The sequence below is a fragment of the Sarcophilus harrisii genome, chromosome 2, assembly GCF_902635505.1.
Source record: "Sarcophilus harrisii chromosome 2, mSarHar1.11, whole genome shotgun sequence".
NCBI lineage: Eukaryota > Metazoa > Chordata > Mammalia > Dasyuromorphia > Dasyuridae > Sarcophilus > Sarcophilus harrisii.
Genome location: NC_045427.1, coordinates 589,129,227 through 589,156,248, shown reverse-complemented (window position 1 = coordinate 589,156,248; position 27,022 = coordinate 589,129,227). Strand labels below are relative to the sequence as shown.

The 27,022-nt window shown below is 37.8% G+C and overlaps 1 protein-coding gene across 3 annotated transcripts in view; it reads right to left on the bottom strand.

Moving 5' to 3' along the window:
- Positions 1-27,022, bottom strand: part of ENTPD1 (ectonucleoside triphosphate diphosphohydrolase 1) — a 168,446-nt gene that overhangs the window by 93,325 nt on the left and 48,099 nt on the right. The window contains exon 1 of one of the 3 annotated variants that reach the window (XM_012540543.3): positions 23,131-23,212. The exons of the other annotated variants lie outside the window; for them this stretch is intronic. Coding sequence (XP_012395997.1) covers positions 23,131-23,137 — 7 coding nt within the window. The 5' untranslated portion in view covers positions 23,138-23,212. Of the gene's footprint in view, positions 1-23,130; positions 23,213-27,022 lie in introns of those variants that run through there. 3 annotated transcript variants of the gene reach the window in all.

Sequence of the window (27,022 nt, the reverse complement as noted above, 5' to 3'; positions counted from 1 at the left end):
CCAGGGTCACTTCTGGGCAGGAGATGAAGAAGGAAGGTCATAGAGATTCTGCTTCCATCCAATTCACTCCTACCTCTAAAGCCCAAGAATAAAGACCAAGGACTTTTGCTTATTCTGACTCCGACTGATTCTAAGGTATCCAGGGTGCTAACATGGTCATCACATTTGGTGCCTAACATGTGGACCAAGGACCTTAATTTCATTGAAGAAGTTCCTGGTGACCAGGAAATAGGGTGAGTATTTTAATAGACAAACAGGGAACTTACTTTGCTAAGGGCTAAACTAGTAACTTTTTCTAGCTGAAATGGGGCAGATATTAGGAAAAGATTCTCCTCCATCCCCAGCCCCACCCCCACCCCAAGGGGGTGCTATAGAAAACATACTTAAGTTGATCAAGGGACAAGGCTTAATTATAGCTTAGTTACAGATCACTAGATTCTTGGGTACATTAGAACGCACGTCCCCTTGGTTCTTAAAGGAAGAAGAGATAGGACCAAACAATTGGAAGCTAGTAGTAGATCAACTATGTGAATACTACAATGATAAAGATCCTCATTCACTTTCCAAGGAAACATTCTATATATACAACATAATACAATTGGCCTTAAAGAACCCTACAAATTATAGAAAAAAGAAAAACTCCAAGAACAGCCAGATGAAGAAGTGTGAGGAAAAAGAGGAAGACAATGAACAGACTAATGGCTATATCTCCAAAGGGCATGAGGAGTTAAGTGAGGATGAAGGGCATAGTGATTCTCATTCTCACAAGGCAGCTTCAACCCTGCCTAAACCAGAACTAGTTCTTGACACACCTTCATCAACTCCACCTTCCAGGATGGAGGGGAGAGGAGGAGTAGTGGGAGGGGCAGTAATACCACCAGCATCTCCCCCCCAGCAATCACACCCTCCTATGACTAGACTGCAAAAGGCAGTACTTAAAAGTCACAGAAGAAGGCCAGAATTTAGGTGATTTGAAACTAGAAATGTATCCTGTGATTCAACAGTTTAACTCTTCAGGTCCAAAAAGTAGAAGATACGCTCCTTTTGATATAAAAATCCTCAAAGACCTGAAAAAGGCTTGCACTCTTTCTGGGGCTACATCAGCTTATGTCAAGATGTTATTACAGAATTTGACTTATGAAGCCTTAACCCCTAGGGACTGGAAATCTATAGCAAGGACATGCTTAGAACCTGAACAAAACTTGTGGCTTTCTGAATATAGTGAGCTCTGTAGGATACAGGCCCAACAAAATAGTCATAGTGGAGTTAATGCTCCAATCACCTGTGACCAACTAACAGATGTAGGTTCTTATGCAGAAATTTCAGTACAGATTAATTACCCCATAGCAGCATATGAGCAAATTGCTGTTGCTACTATCAAAGCATGGGCTTCTCTCCCCAATAAAAACGACAAGGGTGAAGCCTTCACAAAAATAACACAAGAGCCAAATGAACCCTTTGCTGATTTTGTGGGACATTTGCAGACAGCTATCATACGAACTAATGGTGAAAATGCAGTAACAGACAACTTGCTAAAGAAAATGTTAATGAGATTTATAAAAGAATTATACTAGGACTATGCAAGGATGCTCCTTTAGAGGAGATCATAAGATGCTGTGCCATAGCGGGCATAAATGCCTTTTATATGCAGGAGATGATGCAGACTTCTCAAGATCTAGGAAGACAGGGTCCCTTTTGGCAAGGGACTTCCAGAGAGAGTCAGCAATGCTTCCAGTGTGGTAAAGTAGGGCATCTGAAAGCTCAATGTTGGCAGAGAGACAGAGTGAGAAAACAGGGTGGGAGAACAAGACCCAATACCCCATGTCCAAAATGCAACAGAGGCTTCCATTGGGCATCAGAATGTAGACTGATTCAGGGAAACGGGATGAGGGGCCCAGCCCTAGGGCCCAAGACAAAAAATATTTGGGGCATGATGGCAGCCAATGCTACACCCAGAGAATGCCTAGAAGTCCTAGAATGCCAGACTTGACCAATCAGCCAGGAAATCATCTGATAGGAGAAAGGGATTACAATGGGAAAGAATAGAGCTGTATGCAGTCCTAGAGAACTTCTAAATCTAGCTCTTTATACTATTAACTTCTTGATTTTTGACAAAGATGCACTGGCTCCGGCAGACAGGTTTTGTAACCCACCAGAAGGGCAGTGTCCAGTGCAAGCAGCTCCACTATCTTTAGATAATCGCCAGGTGATGTGGAGAGACCCAGAAAGTGGTGAATGGAAGGGACCAGATAGGTTAACTAACTGCTTGAGGGAAAGGGTTTGCTTATATCTCTACAGATGGAGAAGGAATCAGATGGGTGCCAATGAGCTGTATTCGCCTTGTTCATCAGAGAGAGATGGAGCAGACCCTTGAAACGAAGGAGAAACATCGGGTGGTTCCGTCACTGACTGTGCCCACCACTGAATGAGTATGGCAGTTATGGCGTTTGACTCATGGACATCAAAAATCGTTGGACTTCAAAACCCTCAGGAATCATTGGATTCTCTGAGACATGATAAGATTGTTGTAGGACTTGAAAACCCTCAGGAATCATTGGATTCTCTGAGACATGATAAGACTGTTGTAGGATTTGAAAATCTGCTGGAATCATTGGATTCCCTAACACATAAAAAGACTGGTGCAGGACTTCAAAAACTTGCAGGGATCATTGGATTCCCTGACATGTGAAGCAATGGACAACAGATTGGTTTTGGACTATCTCTTGTCTGCTGAAGAAGGAATATGTGTGACTGTTGTTTATATACCCTCCTTTTAGGACTTCTGGAAATCTTTTACACCACTATGTTGATTCATATTGTTTGTTATATCACTACTTGTATGTACAATTCATTTTTGTTACCCCACATTGACCCTGCACTGTTGTGGGGAGAGTCATCAATAATAGCCTGTGCGTTATTGCTATGTGCTTGTGTAATACCTCCCATGCTTATGGGTTTGTGCATACCTATTTCTAATAAGACCCTTCAGCCCAGAAACCCACTAGCAATCCCCACTTCCCTTTGGTGCTTTTCACCTCCCTTCCTGAGAAGTCAGGGAAGATGTGATTACCTCCTTTTGGGGGCTCTCACCTCCCTGAGAAGTCAGGGATGGCATGACCACCTGTGTTCTAAAACAAAAGAAAATGGGACATGTAGAGGGCTGAAACTCTTGAGTTTATGCACTGAGGTCTGGACAACTGAGCACTTATGGCTAATTACCAATTGGACAATACTCGATAAGCATATACTTGGAAAATGGCTCTTCCCACTATTCTGTGCTGGCTTGATAATTGGTATATACAGAGAATTGTTGGAAGTACTAGGGGGTGGAGTAAGACTAGCCAGGGTCACTCTGGGCGGGAGACAAAGAAGGAAGGTCGCGGAAATTCTGCTTCCATCCAATTCAATCCTACCCTAAAGATCAAGAATAAAAACTAAGGACTTTTGCTTATCCTGACTCTGGTTGATTCTAAGGTATCCAGGGTGCTAAAGCAGTCATCACAATACAAGAAAGAAAAAAACAAACAAAAAGTGAAAATACTATGCTTCAAATCATATTCCAGTCTCCACAATTCTCTCTCTGGATGCAGATGGCATTTTCCACCCCAAGTCTATTGGAATTGCCTTGAATCACCACATTATTGAGAAGAGCTAAATCCATCATAGTAGATCATTACATAATCTTGTTATTACTATGTACAATGTTCTCTTGGTTATGCTCATTTCACATAGCTTCAGTTTATGTAAGTTTTTCCAGGCTTTTCTGAAATCAACCTGCTCATCATTTCTTATAGAACAATAATATTCCATAACATTCATATACCATAACTTATTCAATCATTCCCCAACTTATGGGCATCCACTCAATTTTCAGTTCTTTGCACTATAAAAAGGGCTGCTATAAACATTTTTGCACATGTGGGTCATTTTCCCTCTTTTATGATCTCTTAGGAATACAGATTCAGTAGAGACACTGCTGGATAAAAGGGTATGCACAGTTTGATAGCCCTTTAGGCATAGTTCCAAATTGCTCTCCAGAATGGTTGGATCAGTTCAGAACTTCAACAACAATGTATTCCAATTTTCTCGCATCCCCACAACACTTATCATTGTCTTTTCCTGTCATCTTAGCCAATCTGAAATGTGGTTCACCTAGATTTTAGCAAAATATTTGATGTATTTTATATTTTCATTCTATTCCTGTGGACTATGAGCTAGATCAGAAATGTCAAACACATAGCTAGTGATACTCCCAAGTCCCCAAACCAGATATGCAAATATAATTGAAAAATGTTTAACAAAATAAATTAAAAAACCACAATAGAATATAATATGTTAGTATCTGGTTTCCAAGATCAGTGTGTTGTTTTCAGGAATCTTTATGTACCCCCATTTTTATTTTATTTTAACACCACTGGGCTAGGCAATTGTACAAATAGGTGATTCAGAACTATTTAAATAGTTGGATACAGAGAGGTGTCAGTAATGGTTTTGCATCAACTCTATAATTTGAACTTCAATGGAGTACTTTTGGGTTCTATGTTTGACCCTGTGCTGCTGAATATTTTTTAACAGTGTCTTGGGTAAAGGCATGGATGATATGCTCATCAATTTGCAGATGATATTAAATTGGAAGAGTAAATAACAGGAAGAGAAAGAGAACTGAGAAAGATCTTAGTAGGCTAGAATAGTGTTTCTCAAACTTTTTGGTCTCAAAACCTGTTAAGGACCGTGCCTAGGTGAAGGGGTAGGTCAATTCTCTGAGAGCCTCCACAGCTGTGATTCATAACACCTTCCCTTTAAGTTCCCAAGTACACAGTATGACTGGATAGCAATACTTCTACAAAAGAGAAAGAAATTTTAGTAGATTGCAAACTCAATATGAATGAATATGGTATTATGGCAACCAAAAAAATCTAATACAAACTGGAGAAGAAAATAGTTTCCAGGATTAGAAATACAATAATCCCACTGTAGTCTTCCATGACTAGACCACATTTGGAGGATTGTGCTCATATTGGGGCATCACGTTTTAGGAAGAAAACTGATAAGCTGGAAAGCTTTCCTAGGACAGTGGCCAAGATACTGAAAAAGTTCAAGGTTTTGACATGTGAAGATCAGAAGAAGAACTTGGAATGTTTAGTCATTTAGCTAAGAGATGAGATAACTTGGAGGGCTGTAGGAATTACACAATAGGCTCTTTTCAAATATTTGAAGGATTGTCAGATGGAAATAAGAATGGACTGGTCTTGCTTGACCCCCACAGGGTACAACTGAAAGCAACGGATGGAAATGGCCAAAAGGCAAGTTTAGGTTTGACATAAAGAAAAACTCGCAATTAGCTTGACTTAGACGGGAAACTAGCCTCTCAGGAAGAAGTGGGTTCCCTGTCATTTGAAATATTCAGGCAAAGGAAAGATTAGGGGTTCTTAATCTCAGTCCACAGAGAGATTTCAGAGAGTCTATGAATTTAGATGGAGGAAAAAACTCTAATGAAAATTCAGCATTTCCTTTCATTTAATTCAATTCAATTCCTTCATTTGTAAACATTATGCTAAGAAGGGATTTATAAACTTCCCCAGACACAAAAAAGGTAGAGACTTTATGGAATTGGATGATCACTTGTTGGACCCATCGTAGAAGTAGATTTTGGTTTCAGATTGAATGAAACAGCTACTCCCTTCCAGTCCTAAAGTCCTGAGGCTTCTTTCAGTTCTGAAATTAACTGATTTCTCTAAAATCACATTGTATAAATAGCCTTCAAATAATAGGAAGGTGAACAAAAAAGGTTTCCTGGCTTTTGTTTGCTTTTATCGTTTTTGGGGTTTTAGGCAAGTGGAAAATTCACTGAATTTGGGATCAGAAAACTGGGTTCAATTTCCAGCTTGCTTAATACTTGTGCCAGTTTAAATCAATTTGCCTCTCTGTACCTTAGTTTCTTCATTTGTAAAATTGGGGGGGGGGGAATACTGAAGTAGAAAAATAAGTTCTCTAAATCCTAGGAAATGATGAGCAGACAGTTTTCAGAAAAACCTGGGAAGACTTAAATGAAGTGATACAGGTGAACACAGTATTGTACACAGTAATAACTTTGTGTGATTCAGAAATTGTAAAAGAATCCAAAAGCCATTCCATCATTCCCTGGGGCCTGATGGAATATCAGAAATTTCACTGATAGGAAATTATCAAGGTTTTGATCCTTCAGCATCTGAATGAAATGTGGACTTTTCCAACAGATGTTACCATTTCTCAAAAGAGTCTTAAAGACCATCCTCTCTCCATTCCAAATACATTACTTCTTGCTTGGTGAATGCACAGGGTGTGCTGGAGCCAGCTTTCACTGATTTGAAATTTTCAAAATAAATATTTACATCTCAGAGATCAGCTACAAACAAGGTTTAATTTATTATTTTTTTGATTGTCAATAATTATTTGTTAAACATTTATCAGTGTACCCCTGAATAGATGAGACAAGTTATTAGGTCTCTGGCACCATTATCAAGATGACCTTCTAGAGCTTGGCTAAAATCACCCATTATTACTACAAAAGACACTGTGGCTTGGGAGGATTTAAAGTCAGAACTGAATTAATACCAGCATGAATTTGGGGATTGTAACGCAATTTAATAAGCATTTATTAAATATCTGCGTTGTGTCACAGCAACAGGCAATATGGTATAATGACTCCAGATATAATGATCAGGAATATTTAGAATTAAGTTCTGTCTCTATACACACTGCCCATGTGACCATGGTCAAAGCAATTAACTTCTTAGGGCCCCCAAACATTGCCGGAACTCTAAATTGCATTTGATACTCTGATCTGTCTGTGTGAAGAATTTCATTACAAGTTATTGCAATTTATTCATTTTAGTCATTCAGATTCTTCATGACCCTATTTAAGTTTTTTTTCTTCCACCTAATTTTTAATTTTTCCTCAACATTTTATTTTTTCCAATTACATCTAAAACTAGTCTTCAACATCTACTTTTTTTTTTTTTTAATTTTTATTTATTTATTTATTTTTATTTTTTATTTAATAGCCTTTTATTTACAGGTTATATGTATGGGTAACTTTACAGCATTAACAATTGCCAAACCTCTTGTTCCAATTTTTCACCTCTTACCTCCCACCCCCTCCCCCAGATGGCAGGATGGCCAGTAGATGTTAAATATATTAAAATATAAATTAGATACACCATAAGTATACATGACCAAACCGTTATTTTGCTGTACAAAAAGAATCAAACTCTGAAATATTGTACAATTAGCTTGTGAAGGAAATAAAAAATGCAGGTGGGCATAAATATAGGGATTGGGAATTCAATGTAATGGTTTTTAGTCATCACCCAGAGTTCTTTCTCTGGGCGTAGCTGGTTCAATTCATTACTGCTCCATTGGAAATGATTTGGTTGATCTCATTGCTGAGGATGGCCAAGTCCATCAGAACTGGTCATCATATAGTATTGTTGTTGAAGTATATAATGATCTCCTGGTCCTGCTCATTTCACTCAGCATCAGTTTGTGTAAGTCTCTCCAGGCCTTTCTGAAATCATCCTGTTGGTCATTTCTTACAGAACAGTAATATTCCATAATATTCATATACCACAATTTATTCAGCCATTCTCCAACTGATGGGTATCCACTCAGTTTCCAGTTTCTAGCCACTACAAAAAGGGCTGCCACAAACATTCGTGCACATATAGGTCCCTTTCCCTTCTTTATGATCTCTTTGGGATATAAGCCCACTAGTAATACTGCTGGATCAAAGGGTATGCACAGTTTGATAACTTTTTGAGCATAGTTCCAAACTACTCTCCAGAATGGTTGGATTCGTTCACAACTCCACCAACAATGCATCAATGTCCCATCAACATCTACTTTTATAAGATTTTGAGTTCCTTTTTTGTTCTTCTTCCCTTCTCCCCTTCTCAAGACGCAAGCATATAGATTATGCATGTACAAACATATTAAACATATTTATACATGTTGTGAAAGAAGAATCAGAACAAATGGGAAAAGCCATGAGAAAGAAAAAAAATGAAAAAAAGTTGGAAATAGTATGCTTAGATTGGCATTCAGATTCCATAGTTCTCTCTCTGGATGAGGAAAACATTTTTCATCTTGAGTCTTTTAGAATTGTCTTGGATCATTGTACTGCCTAAGAAAAGCTAAGTCTATCATAGTTGATCATTGTACAATGTTATTACTGTGTACAATGTTCTTCTAGCTCTGCTCACTTCATTCAGCATCACTTCATGTAAAAGTCTTTCCAGGTTTTTTCTGAAATCTTTCTGCTCATCATTTCTTATAGCACTGACAGGGGTGAACCCTGAAACTGTCCTCCTTGATTTTTGGGGTGAGCTCTGAAATTCTCCTCTGACAGAAACCCACCCTTCAATTAAATGGTTTCATTAAGATTAGTCCAGGACCACTCCCTACTTAACTCAAACTTAAGTGGTCTCATTCAACTGGAAATCTAGGCCTGGGGACAGTGACAATATTGGAGGAATCTCATTCAATAGAAGCCCTACCCCCAGACTTCTTATAAAATGACCATTTTGAACTCCAAATCTTTGCAGAAGTCTGAAGTAGAAATTATGCTTTGCCAAGGGACCTCTCCTTTTAGCACCGGACTCTTGCCCGCTGTGAAGATACCCTTTTCTCAGTGATAAACTCTATTTCTCCACCAGGACCTCTTGCCACTAAGAAGTCTGTCTTCCTAGCAAACCTGGCTTCTCAGTGCCAACAATAAAAATCCCTTTTCTTGCCACATTCAGATTTCAGGTTTGTGAATTCTTTCATATTGGACCTGCTTCAATCAGAGGGGATTCCCACAATTCTTTGTACTTCCATTAACTATATGAGCACTGTACTATTCCATTACATGCATATGCCATAATTTGTTCAGTCATTTTCCAATTGATAGGCATCCACTGAATTTCCAATTCTTTGCCACCACACAAAAAAGTTACTATAATTTTTTTGTTTGTGTGGGTCCTTTTCCCTTTTTTTTTTATTTTAATGATTTCTTTGGGATACAAACAAACAAAGTATTGTTGCTGGATCAAAGGGTATGCACAGTTTTATAACCCTGTAGGCATAGTTCCAAATTGCTCTCCAGGGTGGTTGGATCAGTTCATAATACCAATAAATAATTAATATTCCAATTTTCCCACATCTCCAATATTTATTATTTTGTTTTTCTGTCATATTAACTAATCTGATAGGTATAAGTTGCTACCTCAGAGTTGTTTTAATTTGTATTTTTCAAATCAATAGTGATTCAGACCATTTTTTCATATGACTTTAGATAGCTTTAATTTCTTCATCTGAGGGGATAAACTAGAATGATTCCCAATATATAACATTGCCCACTATCACCATTACTATTCAATATTGTATTAAAAATGTTAGTTTTGTTAATAAGAGAAGAAAAAGAGATTAAAGGAATTATAACAGGTAAGGAAGAAAGCAAATTATCACTCTTTGCAGATGATATGATGGTATACTTAAAGAATCCTAGAGAATCAACTGAAATTCTACTAGAAACAATTCACAAAGTTGCAGGATACAAAATAAATTCACATAAATCATCAGCACTTTTATATATTATCACTAATTCCAGCAGCAAGAGATACAAAGAAAAATTCCATTTAAAATAATTGTAGATAATATAAAATATTTGGGAGTCTACCTGCCAAGGCAAAATCAAGAATTATATGAACACAATTACAAAACACTTTCCATACAAATAAAGTCAGATCTAATGTCTTGGAAAAATAGCAAGTGCTCATGGGTAGGCTGAGCTAATATAATAAAAATGAAAATACTACCCAAATTAATCTATTTATTCAATGCTATACCAATCAAACTCCCAAGAAATTTCTTCACTGAGCTAGAAAAAAAATTAATAAAATTAATCTGGAAGAACAAACATCAAGAATTTCAAGGGAATTAATGAAACAAAATGCAAATGAAGGTGACCTACCTGTACCAGACCTAAAACTATATTATAAAGTAGGGGTCATCAAAACCATTTGGTACTGGCTAAGAAATAGATTAGTCAATCAGTAGAATAGATTAGGTTCACAGGACAAAATAGTCAATGATTATAGTAATCTAGTGTTTGACAAACCCAAAGACCCCAGCTTTGGGGATAAGAACTCACTATTTGACAAAAACTGCTGGGAAAATTGGAAATTAGTATGGCAAAAACTAGGCATTGACCCACACCTAACACCCTATACCAAGATAAGATCCAAATGGGTTTATGATTAAAACATTAAGAATGATATAAACAAATTAGAAGAACAAAGGATAATCTACAAAGTCTCAGATCTGAGGAGAAGGAGGGAATTTGTGGCCATAGAAGAACTTGAGTACATAATTGAATGCAAAATGGATAATTTTGATTGTACAAAAACTTTTTAACTTGATACAAACAAAACCAATGTAGACAACATTAGAAGGGAAGCAGTAAACTGGGAAAACATTTTTATATTCAAGGGTTCCGATAACGACCTCATTTCTAAAATATATAGAGAATTAACTCAAATTTATAAGAACTCAAGCCATTCTCCAATTGATAAATAGTCAAAGGATTTGAACCCACAATCCCAGATGAAGAAATTAAAACCATTTCTAGTCATATGAAAAGGTACTCTAAATCATAATTGATCAGAAAAAGGCAAATTAAAACAACTCTGAAGCACCGCTACATACCTCTCAGATTGGTTAAAATGAGAGGAAAAGATAATAATGAATATTGGAGGAGATGTGGGAAAACTGGGACACTGATACATTAATGGAGTTGTGTAGAGGGCTAAAACTATTGAATCAATGCACTGAGGTCAGGACTGCTGAGCCCTTGAGGCTTACTACTGATTGGACAGTACTTTATGGGCATATGCTTGGAAAATGGTCCTTTCCACTATCCGTACTGGCTCAATGATTGGTGTATAGAGGATTGTAGGAGGGACTAGGGGGTGAAATAAGACTAGCCAGACACACTCTCAGCAGTAGATGAGGGAGAAGGCGGTTGGGGAGAATCTGCTTCCATCCTGTTCAATTCTTCATCTGGGGACCGAAAATAAAAATTAAGGACTTTTGCTTATCCTGACTCCAGCTAATTCTGGGTGCTAATGTGGTCATTACAGAGTTGTGAACTGATTCAACCATTCTGGAGGGCAATTTGGAACTATGCCCAAAGGGCTATCAAACTGCATGTCCTTTGAGCCAACAGTGTTTCTACTGGGCTTGTGTCCTAAAAAGATCATAAAGAAGGGAAAGGGACCCACATATGCAAAAATGTTTGGGGCAGCCCTTATTGTAGTGGCAAGAAACTGGATACTGAGTGGAAGCCCATCAATTGGAAAATGGCTGAACAAGTTATAGAATATGAATATTATGGAATATTATTGTTTTATAAGAATTATCAGCAGGATGATCTCAGAGAAACCTGGAGAGACTTACATGAACTGATGCTAAGTGAAATGAGCAGAATCAGATCATTATACACAGCAACAGCAAGCTTATACAATGATCAATTCTGATGGACATGGCTCCCATCAACAATGAGATGATTCAGACCAGTTCCAATGGTTTTGTGATGAAGAAAGCCATTTGCACCCAGAGAGAGGACAGTGGGAACTGAAGAAGGACCACAATATAGTATTTTTACTCTTTTTATTGTTGTTTGCTTGCATTTTGTTTTCTTTCTCATTTTTTCTCTTTTTGATCTGATTTTTCTTGTGCAGCATATTTGTGGAAATATGTATAGAGGAACTGCATATGTTTAATATATATTGGATCATTTTCAACTGGGGGAGAAAGTGGAGGGAAGGGAAGGGAAAAATTAGAATAGAGGATTTTATTGGGGTAAATGTTGAAAATTGTCCATGTATTGAACTGATGCTAAGTGAAATGAGCAGAACCAGGAGATCATTATACACTTCAACAACAATACTGTATGAGGATGTATTCTGATGGAAGTGGATTTCTTTGACAAAGAGAAGATCTAACTCAGTTTCAATTGATCAATGATGGACAGAAGCAGCTACACCCAAAGAAAGAACACTGGGAAATGAATGTAAACTGTTTGCATTTTTGTTTTTCTTCCCAGATTATTTTTACCTTCTGAATCCAATTCTTCCTGTGCAACAAGAGAACTGTTCAGTTCTGCACACATATATTGTATCTAGGATATACTGTGACATATTTAACATGTATAGGACTGCTTGCCATCTGGGAGAGGGGTTGGAGGGAGGGAGGGGAAAAGTCAGAACAGAAGAGAGTGCAAGGGATAATGTAAAAAATTATCCAGGCATGGGTTCTGTCAATAAAAAGTTACAATTATGAAAAAAAATTTCCATGTATATATTTTGAAAATAAAAATAACTACAAAAAAAAGCATTCCACTGGTGAAAATAAAGATTTGTTTTGTTTCACCTTAAAAAATGAAATCGTTTCACATATTAAAAAAAAAACCTGGAAACATTTACATGAACTAATGCTGAATGAAACAAGCAGAATTAGGAATACATTGTACACAATTATAGAAAGAATGTGTGATAATCAACTATGAAAGGCTTGGTTCTTCTCAGCATTTCAGTGATCCAAAGCAATCCCAATAGGCTTTGGACAGAAAATGTCATTTGCATCCAGAGAGAAAAACAAAAACAAAAACAAAAACAAAACTAAGGACACTGAATGTGAATCAATACATGCTATGTTCATTTCTTTTTTCTTTTTTTTTTTTTATCTCTCCCCATGGTTTTTCCCTTTTGCTCTGATTTTTCTATCCCAACATGATTCATAAAGCAATGTATATTAAAAATAAACTTATTACAATAAAAAATTCTTTACATCTGAAAATTTACTGGGGAATGAATTACCCATTTAGGGTTTTCTCAGCAGACAAACTGAGATGATTTTCCATTTCCTTCTCCAGCTCACTTTGCAGATGGGGAAATTAAGGCAAACAGGGTTAAATGACTTGGTCAGATAACAGGGTAACTGAGGTCAGATTTGACCCAAGTATGTAGATGCCTCAAGTAGTTCTCTTTTCCCTACATTTATGAAATCATAAATTTAAGGGGGGGAAATGTATGAAGCATTATGTCACATATTAAGGATGCAAAGAGCGATTATTTTATGTCTTTGGATTTCTCTTTCCTTGACAGTAAAATAGAAGAATAGACTAGATATTTTCCAATATTTCTTCTTCCTAATTCCTATGAAAAGTGTTTTCAGTTCTCCAAGGAAGTTGGAACTTTTGGATGATCAATTGTAGAGGGCCAGGAGATAAGAATCCATTCTGGATCTTGAATCTTACAGTAGCTTGGCTCACCAACTTCCCTTTTCTATATACAATAGCAGAGAAACCTGGCAACTGAAGCAAAATGTAAATTCAGCTATATAATGGATCAAAGACATACATTTGAATTTAGGACAGGAAAAGCAGCCAGCATTGGAAACTAAAGGCATTTGAGAGAAAGGTATTTGAAGACATTGGTATAATAATTTCACTCTGATGTGTATTTCAACTATTTACATTCTGCTGAAGTAGCCAAGATCCAGGCTTAATCATTTGCATCTCAATAGATTTTACTTATTAGAAAAGATACAGGAATATCAAAGAGTGCATTTTGTAGCAAGTCTCAAAGTATTAGAGGTATATATATTTGTCTCTCTGATCAATAAAATTTGAAGAGTTCATATAGAATTTTCTCCGCCTGACCCCTAACTGACATACCCTTATTTCACTACTGGAGTTGGACTTCAACAATCAATGAAAACAGACTTTCCTTTCCCATAGTGTAGAAGCATATTTGGATATAGTTCCATCAGAATTCTCTAAGGTCTAAGAAATCTTGCACCCTTCCTCCTTAGTCTGAATGATCCTCAATTCTTCAACAGCCTGGCACAGTATGTAGACAACTAGGAGAGATGATGTCACTAAAAAACTTTTCTTCACTCTCAGGCATTTTCTTCTAATTCCCTATAGAGATAGTGTCCTCTGAGGTGTTGAAAAGTAAACTAATATATATCCACACTACCACATTTGCAGAAGAAACCAAGAAACCCTGCCTACACAACACAAAGAGTTTGAGAAAATCCCAGAAAATATTTTCCTGGAAGCCAGGGATATTACATAGTTCTAATAGCATGACCAAATTCTCAAAATGACCACATTAAATGCTGAAAGCAATTTTCCATTCTTTTCCTTTGGGAATTCCACACAGATTTAATTTCGTAAAGAGCCAGACCTTGAATTTCCTAAAATTCAGATGAGTGGTAGCAGACACTAGCTTTTAAATCATAACTATGGCATTAATATGAAGGGTAACTCTAGCAGCCTAGAGAGTATCCTCCAATTCATCCTATCCACTCTATGGCATAGCATTGTTTTACTCTGGGATTTAAGATCCTCTAGAATCAATGTTTAACATTCTCTCTCAGGCTCCTATACTGATGCTCTTTGCTCTAGCCAAACTGATCTACTCACTGTCTCAAACATGTCTTATGCAGCCACATCTCAACATCATCACTCATGTCTGCTTAGAAAGTCTTTCCTGCTCTTCTCTGCCTGCTGTGGATCCTTTTAATCCTTTAGGGGCTGGCTCAAATCTCATCATCTCTTTAAACCCTTCTCAAGTCAAGTCTCCCTCTTCTGAACTTCTGTAGCACTGGCAGTTAATACTGCTTTTGTAGTATTCATCAGTGTAGTTTTGTATTGTTAGCTAAACTCTTACAGATATAAAATATAAATATGAACTCATTCTATGATATGATATAAATTATAACATAAACAAAATATAAATAAGCAATGACTATAGGATCATAGATTTAGTTAGAGTTGCAGAGGACCTTAGATAGAGGCAATAAACCTAATTTTACAGATAAAGAAATTGAGGCACAGAGGCTTGTTCAAAGTCACAAAGCTAGTATCTGAGATGGTATGTGAAGCCCTACAATTAAGGGCTTTGCCCACTGTATCATGCTGCTTCTCAAAAGTTTTACAATGAAATTAAAACACAAACCAAATCCTACTTGTAAAGTTGGTTTTCATTATATTTATGACACTGTTCCTTTGGAAACAACTTCCTCTAATAATATTGTTTTACCTAATGGTATATTTTCCTAAGAGGAGCTTGGTGACTTAGTGGATAAAGTGCCTGCCTCAGAGCCAGATTGAGTTCAAATCTGGCCTCAAGCACTTACTAGCTGTATGACCCTGTACAAGTCACTTAACCCTATTTGCCTCAATTTCCTCATCTGTACAAATGAGTTGGAGGAGGAAATGGCAAACCATTCCAGTATCTTTGCTAAGAAGACCCCCAAATAGGGTTACAGAGAGTTAGACAGATTGAAATAATTCAGTAGCAACAATGTTTTCCCAGAGCCAATCCAACAATTCCACTTTGGACCTCTCTGTGCCTCAGTTTCTTTATATGTAAGGTTGATTGCCTCTAAGGTCTTTGATAACTCTAAATTTATGATCCCCTAGATACTTCTATTTGTCTTATCTTCCTATTACTTTTATAAACTAGCAAAAGGCAAGTACCATGTCTCAAATTTCTTTGATTCTAATTGATGCAATAGATGATGTCAGGTTTAAGTCAAAAAGACCTGAACGTGGATTCTGTCTCAGCTACTTCCTAGCTTAGACCTCTCTTTGGCTCAGTTTTCTTTCATTTAGGATGGGGAAAATAATAATGCCCAACTCCTATGTATATTATGAAGGGTCAAAGGAGATAATCCATGTAAAGTGCACTTCTGAATTGGTTGACAAATGTTCTTTCTTCCATTATTTCCAGATCTCCCATGTATAAGTCAAAATAATTATGTATATGTTCTTACTAAGTAGTTTTTCCAGAACCAAATATCATTCATTGTTTTTATATTACTACAAGCCTTCTGCTTTATATCTCACATCCTTAACACAAAGAATTTTGCTCACAATGTTACCCCAAAGCAGACAAAGATAATCCCTACCCTCTGTTCTAGTTGTAGGGACAGCGACCACTAACCCAAAATAATTCAAATAGACATTTCTCAGAGCCAGAGCAAAAAAAAATGTATTCAAATCCTGTAGGAAAGGGGTGACACTTTCACCAGGATAGTCTAGTGAAGGGAGGCAAAGGACAGACAACAGAGCAGAGTTTTGTAATACCCTGAAACAATTTTTATCCCATCTTGGGCTCCAGCTATCCCTGACTTAATACCAGGGCTCGCAGCCTATCTTGGAATCTATTCCACCCTTAAGGTACAAGAACAGGGGAACTATAGATAACAAAGTGGTTTGTGTAAGATTAAACAAGGGTACAAGCAAGGGGAGTTTTCCTGGAATTGTATCCCTAAACTATGGCAGGGGTCAGTTTTCTGAGAAGGCCTTATGTCCATCACACTTACAGCGGTGATAGAATATTCCAAGGATGGAGCTCACATTTACACTGAGCTCTGGGGTACCTCAGCCTTAATGTATATTGCATTCAACATCTATTAGACCCATATACAACAGTTCTGTGGAGCTAAAAGTAAAGATATTACTCTCCTAATTTTACAGATAAACCAAACAACTGGTTCCAGATCAGATAGCTAAAGAACGAATAAGGCTAGAAACTCTCCCCAGCCTTTGGATTCCAAATCCACTGTTCTTTTCTGTCCTGGGTTGTTCCTGTGCTAAGCTGTTTTCCAAATGATTCATGACTACCTCAAAGTTACATTCCTTTGTTAATACAAACAAACTGAGTTTGAAACTAAAAGCTCCTTGAAGGCAGAGAATATAATTTGTTTTGGTCTTTGGATGGTCAGCCTCTAATACAGTATTCTGTACATAGCAGGCTTAATTCAACTTTGTTAAATTAAATAGTATACTAAAGGATGCCAAATGATTTCAGCAAAATCCTGCCACTGTATTATGAAAAAAGATTACAATACACCCACGTACATTTTCTATTTGCCCACTTTGGAAGCAGGCCCAGCTTTAGACAAGACATTATTGGCATTAGACATTAGACAAAGTACCGGCCTTATGTATCTGGCTCCCAGTATCTCTTTTCTGTATAATTTATCTTCTTCTCCTTCCACTTCTGCCTTGGGGTCAGCTCCCTTTCCTGGCTTCAAGTGTCCACTGCCCAGTTTTTAACCTTATTCTCTGAACCAAAACAAAAGATTCTCCCCCACACTTAAAAACTTTCACTTAAAAATGAGCAGGACCAGGAGATCATTATATACTTCAACAACAATACTATATGATGACTAGTTCTGATGGACCTGGCCATCCTCAGCAATGAGATCAACCAAATCATCTCCCAATGGAGCAGTAATAAACTGAACCAGCTACGCCCAGAGAAAGAACTCTGGGAGATGACTAAAAATCATTACATTGAATTCCCAATCCCTATATTTATGCCCACCTGCATTTTTGATTTCCTTCACAAGCTAATTATACAATATTTCAGAGTCTGATTCTTTTTATATCGCAAAATAACGGTTTGGTCATATATACTTATTGTGTATCTAATTTATATTTTAATATATTTAACATCTACTGGTCATCCTGCCATCTGGGGGAGGGGGGGAGGGGTAAGAGGTGAAAAATTGGAACAAGAGGTTTGGCAATTGTTAATGCTGTAAAGTTACCCATGCATATAACCTGTAAATAAAAGGCTATTAAATAAAAAAAAAATATCTTCCAAATCTGAAATACTGAAAAAAAAAACTTTCACTTAGAGAATACAATAAAAAGAGAATGAAAAAAACCTGGCTCTACTAAATACTGGGTCACCTTGAACAAATCATTTGAACTCTGAATGCCTTCAGGCAGTGCTCTCAAACTAAAAATTACAGAGAAGGAGCTCATCTGCTTTGGAAGAGGAAGTTGCTTATCTGGAACTTCCTATATTGATGAAATCAAAGGTCCAATGAAAATAAAAAAGCCTTCATGTAATCTCAAGTTATTATTGTCCTTTATTTCTAGAGTCCTAGAATCAATTGTCTGTATTCACTGCCTTCATTTTCTGACCACTCACATTCACTTTTCAAGCTCTTGAAATCTGGTTTCTAACCTCATTACTAATTAAAGTAGGGTTACCAATGCTCTATTAATTGCCAGATCCAATGGCTTTTTCTTAGTCTCTGTCCTTCTTAACTTTGCTGCTATTAATCAGGTTTTTCCCCAGAATCTCTTTCTTTGCTGGGTTTTTTCCTACCTTGCTTTCTCTCATAGTTCTCATCCTATCTGACTGGCCATTTTAGCTAGATGTCCTTTGTAGGGTCATCGCTTTTCCTATTCCCATCCTCCATGTCCATACTCCCCAGGCCTCTGTTTCAGACCTTCTTATATTCTTCTATAATTTCTCTGTGACCTCCAAAATTCTTATAAGTTTAACTATTACCTCATTTTCTTGAATTCCATTCCCACATCACCAGCAACAAGATTGGACAACTCCACCTGGAGTTCAGCTCCATATGATTCTCCTTGACCTCATTTGGGATTTTCTTGGCAAAGACACTGGATTGGTTTGCCATTTCTTTCTCCAGCTAATTTGACAGATGAGGAAACTGAGGTCTCCAAATTAAGTGACTTGCCCAAGGTCCCACGGCTAGGAGTGTCTGAGGCTGGATTTGAACTCAGACACACTTTAGGCCCAGCACTCTATCTATTGTGCCATCTAACTGCCCTATACATCCCATAGACATCTTAAATTCAACATATCCAAAACAAAAGTCATATCCTTTCCTCCTTGAATTTCCTTATTTCATATTACTCATGTTTCATCCTTGACCCAGTGGCCAAATCCCTGTTCCTAAAGTACAAGTCTGATCACATCACTATCTTGCTCAAGGAGCTTCCATGGCTTCCTTCTGCCTTCCTATATAATATAGGCTTCTACTATTTCTTTTTAAAGCCCTTACCAGTCAGATGTCAATAACATTTCCAGACTTATTATGGATTATTGTCTTTCACAGACTATTTCCAGCCAAACTGGTCAGTTTGCTGTTCTGTATATTTTCCTTCTTTGCACAACCTGCCTCCCATGTCTAGAAGTCAGGTCTTCATTTCTGACTCACAGAATGACTTTGTTGTTGTTGTTACTCAGTCATGTCCAACTTCTTGCAACCCCATTTGGGGTTTCTTGGCAAAGATACTGACATGATTTGTCATTTCCTTCGTCAGTGCATTTTACAGATAAGGAAACTGAGGCAAATAGGGTTTAAAGAATTGTCTGGAGTCACACAGCTAATAATCATTTGAATTCAGATTTAAACTCAGGACTCCCTGACTTCAACTTGATATTCTGTCCACTGAACTACCTAGCTGTCCTAGTCACAGAATTTCTTTCTTCTTCTTCTTCTTCTTCTTCTTCTTCCTCCTCCTCCTCCTCCTCTTCTTCTTCTTTTTTTTTTTTTTTGATGAGGTAATTGGGTGTTAAGGACCATGCCTAAGTGAAGGGGCAGTTCAATTCTCCAAGAGCCTCCCCATCTGTGAATCATAACAGCTGAAGGAGTTTCAGGGCAGCCTTTGTTGACACAGGTGTCGTGGACTGGGAATGAGATAAATCGGAGGCAAGAGGGAAGAGGGGAGAGGTCAGACAATGCAAGGGCCTCTCAGTCAGAGAGGTCAGAGAACAGCAACTGCCTCTCAGTCTCCTTGTATCATCATTATCCTCTCACATGAAGAGATCCATTCTATAGGTCTGAGTTAGACCTCCAGCAGCCACTGGCAGGTGGCTCCCATATCACAACAATTAGGGTAAAGTGACTTGCCCAGGGTCACAGCTAGGAAGTGTTAAATATCTGAGACTAGATTTGAACTCAGGTCCTCCTGACTTCAGGGCTAGTGATGTATCTACTGTGCCATTTACCTACCCCGAATATCTTCTTTTAAAGTCCAGCTCAAGTACTAACTCCTACCAAGTCTATCCAGGTAGCTAACACCTAACTCCATGCTCAGAAATCACAGAGTATCTGTTTTTACCATTCTCTCCTCTTCTAAGAAAGTGCTGAGAGGGATATTTTTGGTGTACAATGCAGATACAACAAATGCATTGTGAATGTTACATTTATTGGTTGGTTAATTACATTTTTTAGAAAATATCTTTCACTTGTTATTCCTTCCAAATATTTGCATTTTAAGCCATGATATTCCAGCCTTAAAGTGCTGCATAAGTGTTAGCTATTAATATATCTCACACTTGCACCTCATGGCATCTCCCTTACGTTTGCCCTCCTGCCACAATCTGGAAAACCCACATAAAGCTTTTGGCCACCCATTTAGTACCAAAGATATCTGAATTTTTTTTCCTCTGAGGTGTTTACAGTACTTATCTGTTGGCCTTCCCATGTCATCTATGACTTCTGAAAAACTTATTTTTTCCCCAAATTCCCATTTAATTTCTTATGCCAACTTATGATATATCAAAACCTTGATGGGGAAAGTCTCAATATGGAAAGGACCTTGTCCTTTGACTTCTAAACCAAAATCCTCAGCATCTTTCATGGAGTTGTCTGGGTGGGAAAATTTTAGAATTAGACAATTCAATGTATCATTCATAATCATCTTGCTTGTGCCATGTGCTGGGGAATGCAATGATGAAAAAAATGACTGGAGAAGGGACATGAGATGCAAGTGGGAAACTGTAGCTGTAATGGCAGGGCTTCCATGGGAAGGTCACTCAGGGAAACTTTTATCTTTGCAGGATGAAGGAAAGAGCATTAAGACAAGAATAAGGAGAATGTTCCCTACATTAAGCTCTATGTCGCTGTTATTCCTTGTTTATGGCTCGACTTTTGTTACCCTTTAATTCTATGTCCTTTAGTAAGCTACTTAAACTTAAATGTTACTCTGTTTCCTTATTCTGCTAGATGGGAATAACTTCTGCCTGCTTAAATTACAGGATCATTTTAAGAACCTCAAAAGACACAGTATACAAGTACCTGGAAAACGTTAAGGATTGGACTATCTCCAATAGCACCAAAACTTCATGCATACAATAAGACATTCAGATGGAGCTTCCCTCACAAAAACTCTAGGATTGTAATTTTAATGTAGAAATGTGTGTATAGTCACACATATTACATACAGAAAATTTCTATAGAAATATAGAAAATATAGAGAGAAAATGTTCTTTATATAGAAAATCTATTATATAGAAAATGTTGGAGTTGACAAGAATCATGATACATGTAAATAACTTTATAATGTCTTCACTCTGAGGAACTCCAACTCTAAGACCACATATCCAAGTGACTTGTCTGAAACACATAGAAAGAACTGCGCTACTAAATTAGAAGTGGAGTCTTCCTGACAAGGAAATTTGGAACCAGGATGGTTAAGTGACTTGCCTAAAGTCATACAGTGGGTGGCTAGGGGACCTGCTAGAACATGAGCTCAGGTTTTCTAAATCCAAGGCCAGTGTTCTTTCCATTCCATTCCTTCATGTATGCCCCAGCCAGAATCAGCTTCTGGAAAACCATAGGGATTTACTATTGATTTTCCCTGACCTTTCTTCCATCTTCTTCACAGTAAAAATGGCTAGAGCCCCTAGAATGTAGCACTAACAATCAGACTTAAAAGTAAATAACAGCAGACAATTAAGTAGCATTTTCATATTTGCAAAAGGCTTTGCCTTAAGTAGAACATTTGATCCTAACAAAATCCCGAGATGGCTACATTGTGTCCATTTCACTGATGTATAAATTAAACCTCACAGAAGTTAGATGATTTGGCCAGGGTCACAGCTTTAGTAAATGTCTGAGCCAGCTCTTCCTGAGGCTATTCCAGAAGTAAGGAAAGCTCTGTTCAAAATTCCTTTGTTCTTCCTTTTCTCCCCTTATAAGATTACATTTGTGAACTACTTATCTTTAGATAATATCTGAGATCTTAAGATGCAACCTATTATCTTCCACACCAAAGGGATATATGCCTTAGAATGTGCCTTTCCTTTCCATTAGAAGTTTGACAAGCTTGTTGAAGACAGGCAGTTTGCCTTTTGTCTTCATCATATCCTGATCAGCACCATGTTAGACATATAGGTGATCACAAAAGACCTGAAGAGGAGGAGGAAGAGGAAGAGAAGAGGAGGAGGAGGAGGAGGAGGAGGAGAGAAGAGGAGAGGGAAGAGTAAGAAGGAAGGAAGGAAGGAAGGAAGGAAGGAAGGAAGGAAGGAAGGAAAGGAAAGAAGAGACAGAGGAGAGAGAGAGAGAGAGAGAGAGAGAGAGAGAGAGAGAGAGAGAGAGAGAGAGAAAGGAAGGAAAGAAGGAAGAGAGAGAGAGAACGAAAGAGAGAAAGAAAAAGAAAATGTCTAAGATTAGTGCCTAAGGTACCCCTGCCCACAGTTCAGACTAAGGAAGAACTCTGGGATGTGACAACTCCTTACTAACGACTCCGACTTAAAACATTGACAAGAAGGTTCACTCGGTAGCCCTTTCTTCACTGTACCAAATTCTGATTTCTGACGGTCAGTTCCAAATGCCCTCTCTGCTTTTTACAAGGCAGTGACTCTTCCTGTTCCCTCCCCCCGCCCCCAAGCTTCCAGTCTCTGGCAAGGCACCCAACCCCAGGTCCAGTGGAGAGAACTGATCGCCACCAACACTTCTCAAGACAAACTCCTCGCAAGGAGGGCGCGGGTGTTCTTTCCATCACCACGGGAAAGAACGCCGGCGCAAAAGATAGTAGAATCAAACAAAGCCTCGGGACAAGCAGCCTAGCATCGTCCAGACGCAGGAAGCCAGCAGACACGCTTAGATTTAGACTGATTCCTTTCATCCTCTGCACAAACCAATCCGAAAATCAAATACTGATAAAGAGCTGCGCCAGATAAAGAGCTAGTGCCGGAGGAAGAAAGATCCGCAAGGACGACACATCTGTCTCTGTCATTCTCCCTCCCTCCCTCGATCTGCGTCTCTGTGTCTGTATGTCTTGGTGTCTGTCTCTCTCTCTCTGTTTGTTCCTCTGTCTCTGTGTCTCAGCACTTTCTCAAAGTTCCCCTGGCCTCCCCATCTAGGGAAGCGGGTGATTAGGGCGTTAGGGGAGAGGAAAGGAGAAGGAGGAGGCTGACGGGTTTTAAAAGATTGTGGCGAGGGCTGGTAGGATTCGGGTCAAATCCTTCTCGTTCTTACCCTCCATGAGCTGCCCGCGGAGGTGTCGTCCTCTTTCCTAGATTTTCGGCTGCTTGCAGGACTGAGCTCTGCCTCAGTGAGAGGTGATCATGAAAACTTAGCTTTTTATAATCAGCTCTTTGGCTCGTGGGAGGGGCTAAATCGGTTTCGGGAGGAACCTGGAAGCTGGGGGTCGCCCTGGGTCTTTTTTCATCGACGCGAGAGAAGACATTGACTCAGGAGAGTCCAGGAGACAAAAATCTCCTGGAATCAAACCGAGGCTCCATGGAATTTGTAGTTTTATTTGAAATCTTGCAGTTCTGCGGTGTTCCAATCTTCTTTTTGGAGGAGTCACCGGAGGTCATTTGCAAAGAAATTTTGCGCATTCCAGATTTGAAGCCAGATAGCAGAAGGGGAACCCTCTGGCTTCTCCAGGAAAGCTTTCTTGCTGGGTAATTAATGAACCTTTGCTTCTTAAATTCTTTGGCTGCGCAATGTAGCAGAACCGGCGTTGGACTGAGGGTGGAAGGGGGTGGGGTGGGAGGACGAAATGATTTGGGGCCACTTCTCTCTTTCGGCAATTTTATAGCTGTCAATTATTCAGTGCTTATTAAGCACCTACTATGTGCCAGGCACCGTACTAATAGTTAAGGATACAAAGAAAAGCAAAAGATAGTCCCAGCTCCTCAGAACTCGCAGTCCTGGAGAGCTGGGACAAATGTCATTGGGAAATCATTTAACTCTGGGAACTTCACTTTTCCACCTGGCAAAATGAGATGTCTGCCAAAGTATTAAACCAACTATAAAGTGATTTATAAATGTCAATTTATAGAGTCTCTTCCCTGATTGGTGCAGTTCTTTTTGTGTGAACAGTGATTCTTATCTTCGTATTAATTACTATAATACAATAGTAGTACTATTATATCATATAGCTATTATTAAGAAAAGCTGCCTAAGGCTGTGAATAGCCTTCTGGGCTTGGAGTAAGGGAGACACGGGTTCTAATTTTCCTGCTGACATCTTTGTGTTTCAGACAATTTGTTAGGATGTACTAAATATTAGAGATGAAAGGAGTTTCCTCAAGCTGAGGAAATGATAATTTATGTGTGTTATTTTCTATTAATAACAAAAAAGAGCTTTAGATTATACAAATGCAAATTTCCATATTTGTCATGTTGTGCAAGAAAAATCAGACCAAAAGGAGGAGAAACCAAGGAAAGGAAAAGTAAGCAAACAAACAAAAAGATGAAAGTACTATGTGGAAATCCACATTCAGTGGCTATTGTTTTCTCTCTGGATGCAGATGACATTTTCTATCCCAAGTCTATTGGAATTATCTTGGATCACTGCTGAAAAGAGTTTAATCTATCATAATTGATCATCGCATAATCTTGCTGTTACTGTGTACAATGTTCTCCTGTTTTTGCTCACTCATCTAAGTTCATGTAAGTCTCATCATTTCTTATAGAACAATAATATATACCCTATATTACTATAACTTATTCAGCTATTTCCCAGTTGATGGAGGTCCAAAAAGTAACACATCTTAAAGTGCTTGAAAAATTGCAAAACACTTTACATGAGGTAAACTTGGAAAGTAGGCTTTGAAAAATTATAATTCATGAAATAATCCAACAATTCTGGACAGCAATTTGGAACTATGCCCAAAGAGCTATAAAACTATCCATAGTCTTTGATCCAGTAGCGTCACTTCTGAGTCTGTAACCAAGGAGATCACAAAACAGGAAAATGGACCCACATATGCAAAAATGTTTGTTGACATTTTTTTGGTAGTGGCAAGGGAATGGGAAATGAATGAATGCCCATCATTGGGAAATGGCTAAATATGTTATGGTATATGAATGAAATGGAATATTATTGTGAAATAATGAACAGGCTGATTTCAGAAAAGCCTGGAAAGACTGATAAACTGATGCTGAGTAAAGTGAGGAGAACATTGTGCACAGTACTAGCAAGAAGATGTGATCAACTGTGATGGACTTGGTTCTTCTCAGCAGTGCTGTGAGGCAAGACAATTCCAATAGAAAATGTCATCTGAAACCAGAGAAAGAACTATGGAGACTGAATGTGGATGGAAGCATAGTGTTTTCAACCTTTTTGTTATTTGCTTATTTGTTTTTCTTTCTTGTGGGTTTTTTTCCCTTTGGTCCAATCTTTCTTGCACAACATGACAAATATGGAAATATGTTTAAAAGGATTACATGTGTTTAACCTATATCAGATTGCTTGCTGTCTTGGAGAAAGAAGGAGGCAAAGGAAGGAGGGAGAAAATTTTGGAACACAAAGTCTTCCAAAAATGAATGTTGAAAACTATCTTTACATGTATTTGGAAAAATAAAATACTATTGAGAAAAAAGAAAATATTATAATTCCTGTTTCATGGATGAAGAAACATGTTCAGAAAACTTAACTGAGTAACACAATAAGAAGTTTGAGTTATTCAAAGGGAGAAAAATGACTTTTTTAGCAGAAAAAAAATGCTTGTAAAGAATGGAACACACAAATGTCAGAAGCTGAATTCTCAGTTCTTGCACCATCGTTTAATAGGACTTTATATAAGAATTCTATCCTTTCTTGAACTTTCATTCTGCCCTCTTCAAAGACCCAAATTTTCTAAGAATAAATTTTAATAGTTATAATAGGCCAAACTCTAAAGATGTACACACACACACCCCTATTTTTATATCTGGTAAGGGAGGCCACAAATAGGAATGGATGAGCTAAGGAATGTCTCTGAAAGAGGTGGGGAGGCTCATTTTCCTTCAACAAACCCTTTGTTTAATAATCATAAATTATCAGAGTCTAGAGCTGAATCATCTGAACCAACTCCTTTTTTTTTATGGTTAAGGAAACTGAAGCAGAAATATTAAATTATCTGCCCAGGACCACATAGTATAAGAGCCATTGCCCAATCAACAAATAGTCTAAAGATAAGAACCTAAGTTCTGGTGGGAATAAATCAAACCTATCTAGAACCATATGAAAAAATGTTCTAAGGTAACATTAATCAGAGAAAGGCAAATTAAAACAATTCCGAGGTGCCATATCCATCTGATTAACAAAGATAATAAAAAAGAAAAATGACAAATATGGAAGAGCCTGTGGGAAAATAAATGCATCAAAATGCACTTTTGTTGGACTTATTGAATGGCCATAGCCATTCTGGAAAGCATTTTGGAATTATATACAAAAAGTTAGTAAACTTATATGTATCCTTTGATATTATTACTAAAGTTACACACAAAAGACATCAATCAGAGAAAAAGGAAAAGGTTCTCTAGACCCAAAAACATAGCATTTCTTCTTGTGCTTTTATTTTAATAAAATGTTAAAATAATGCATTTTGATAGATTTTGATAAGGCTATATATTGGCTTGATGGGGTAGGGTGGAGAGGAAAGGAAGGAAGAAAGGGACTAGGGTGAAAAGATTAGAGAAGGGGAACCAGTGAGAACTGGTAAAGAATGCTTCCCTTAAAGAGAACTGTGGGGACTGAATGTGGATCATATTGGAGTATTTTCACCTTTGTTGTTGTTGTTGTTTGCTTGCTTTTTTATTTCTCATTTTTTTCTCTTTTTGATCTGATTTTTCTTGTGTAGCATGATGAATGTGGGAAAATGTATAGAAGAATTGCACATTTTAAATATATATACTGGATTACTTGCTATTTGAGGAGGGGTGGGATGAAGGGAAGGAGAAAATTTTGACACAAGATTTTGCAAGGGTGAATTATATAATATCTTTGCATGTATTTTGAAAAATAAAAACTTATTTTAAAAGGACCCCTAAAAAAGGAATACTTCCCTTAAAAGACTGGCTTTCTGATCTAAGATGAGATTAGCAAACCAAAAAAAAAGAAGCATGTACACAATTTTTTAAATTTTAAAATAGTA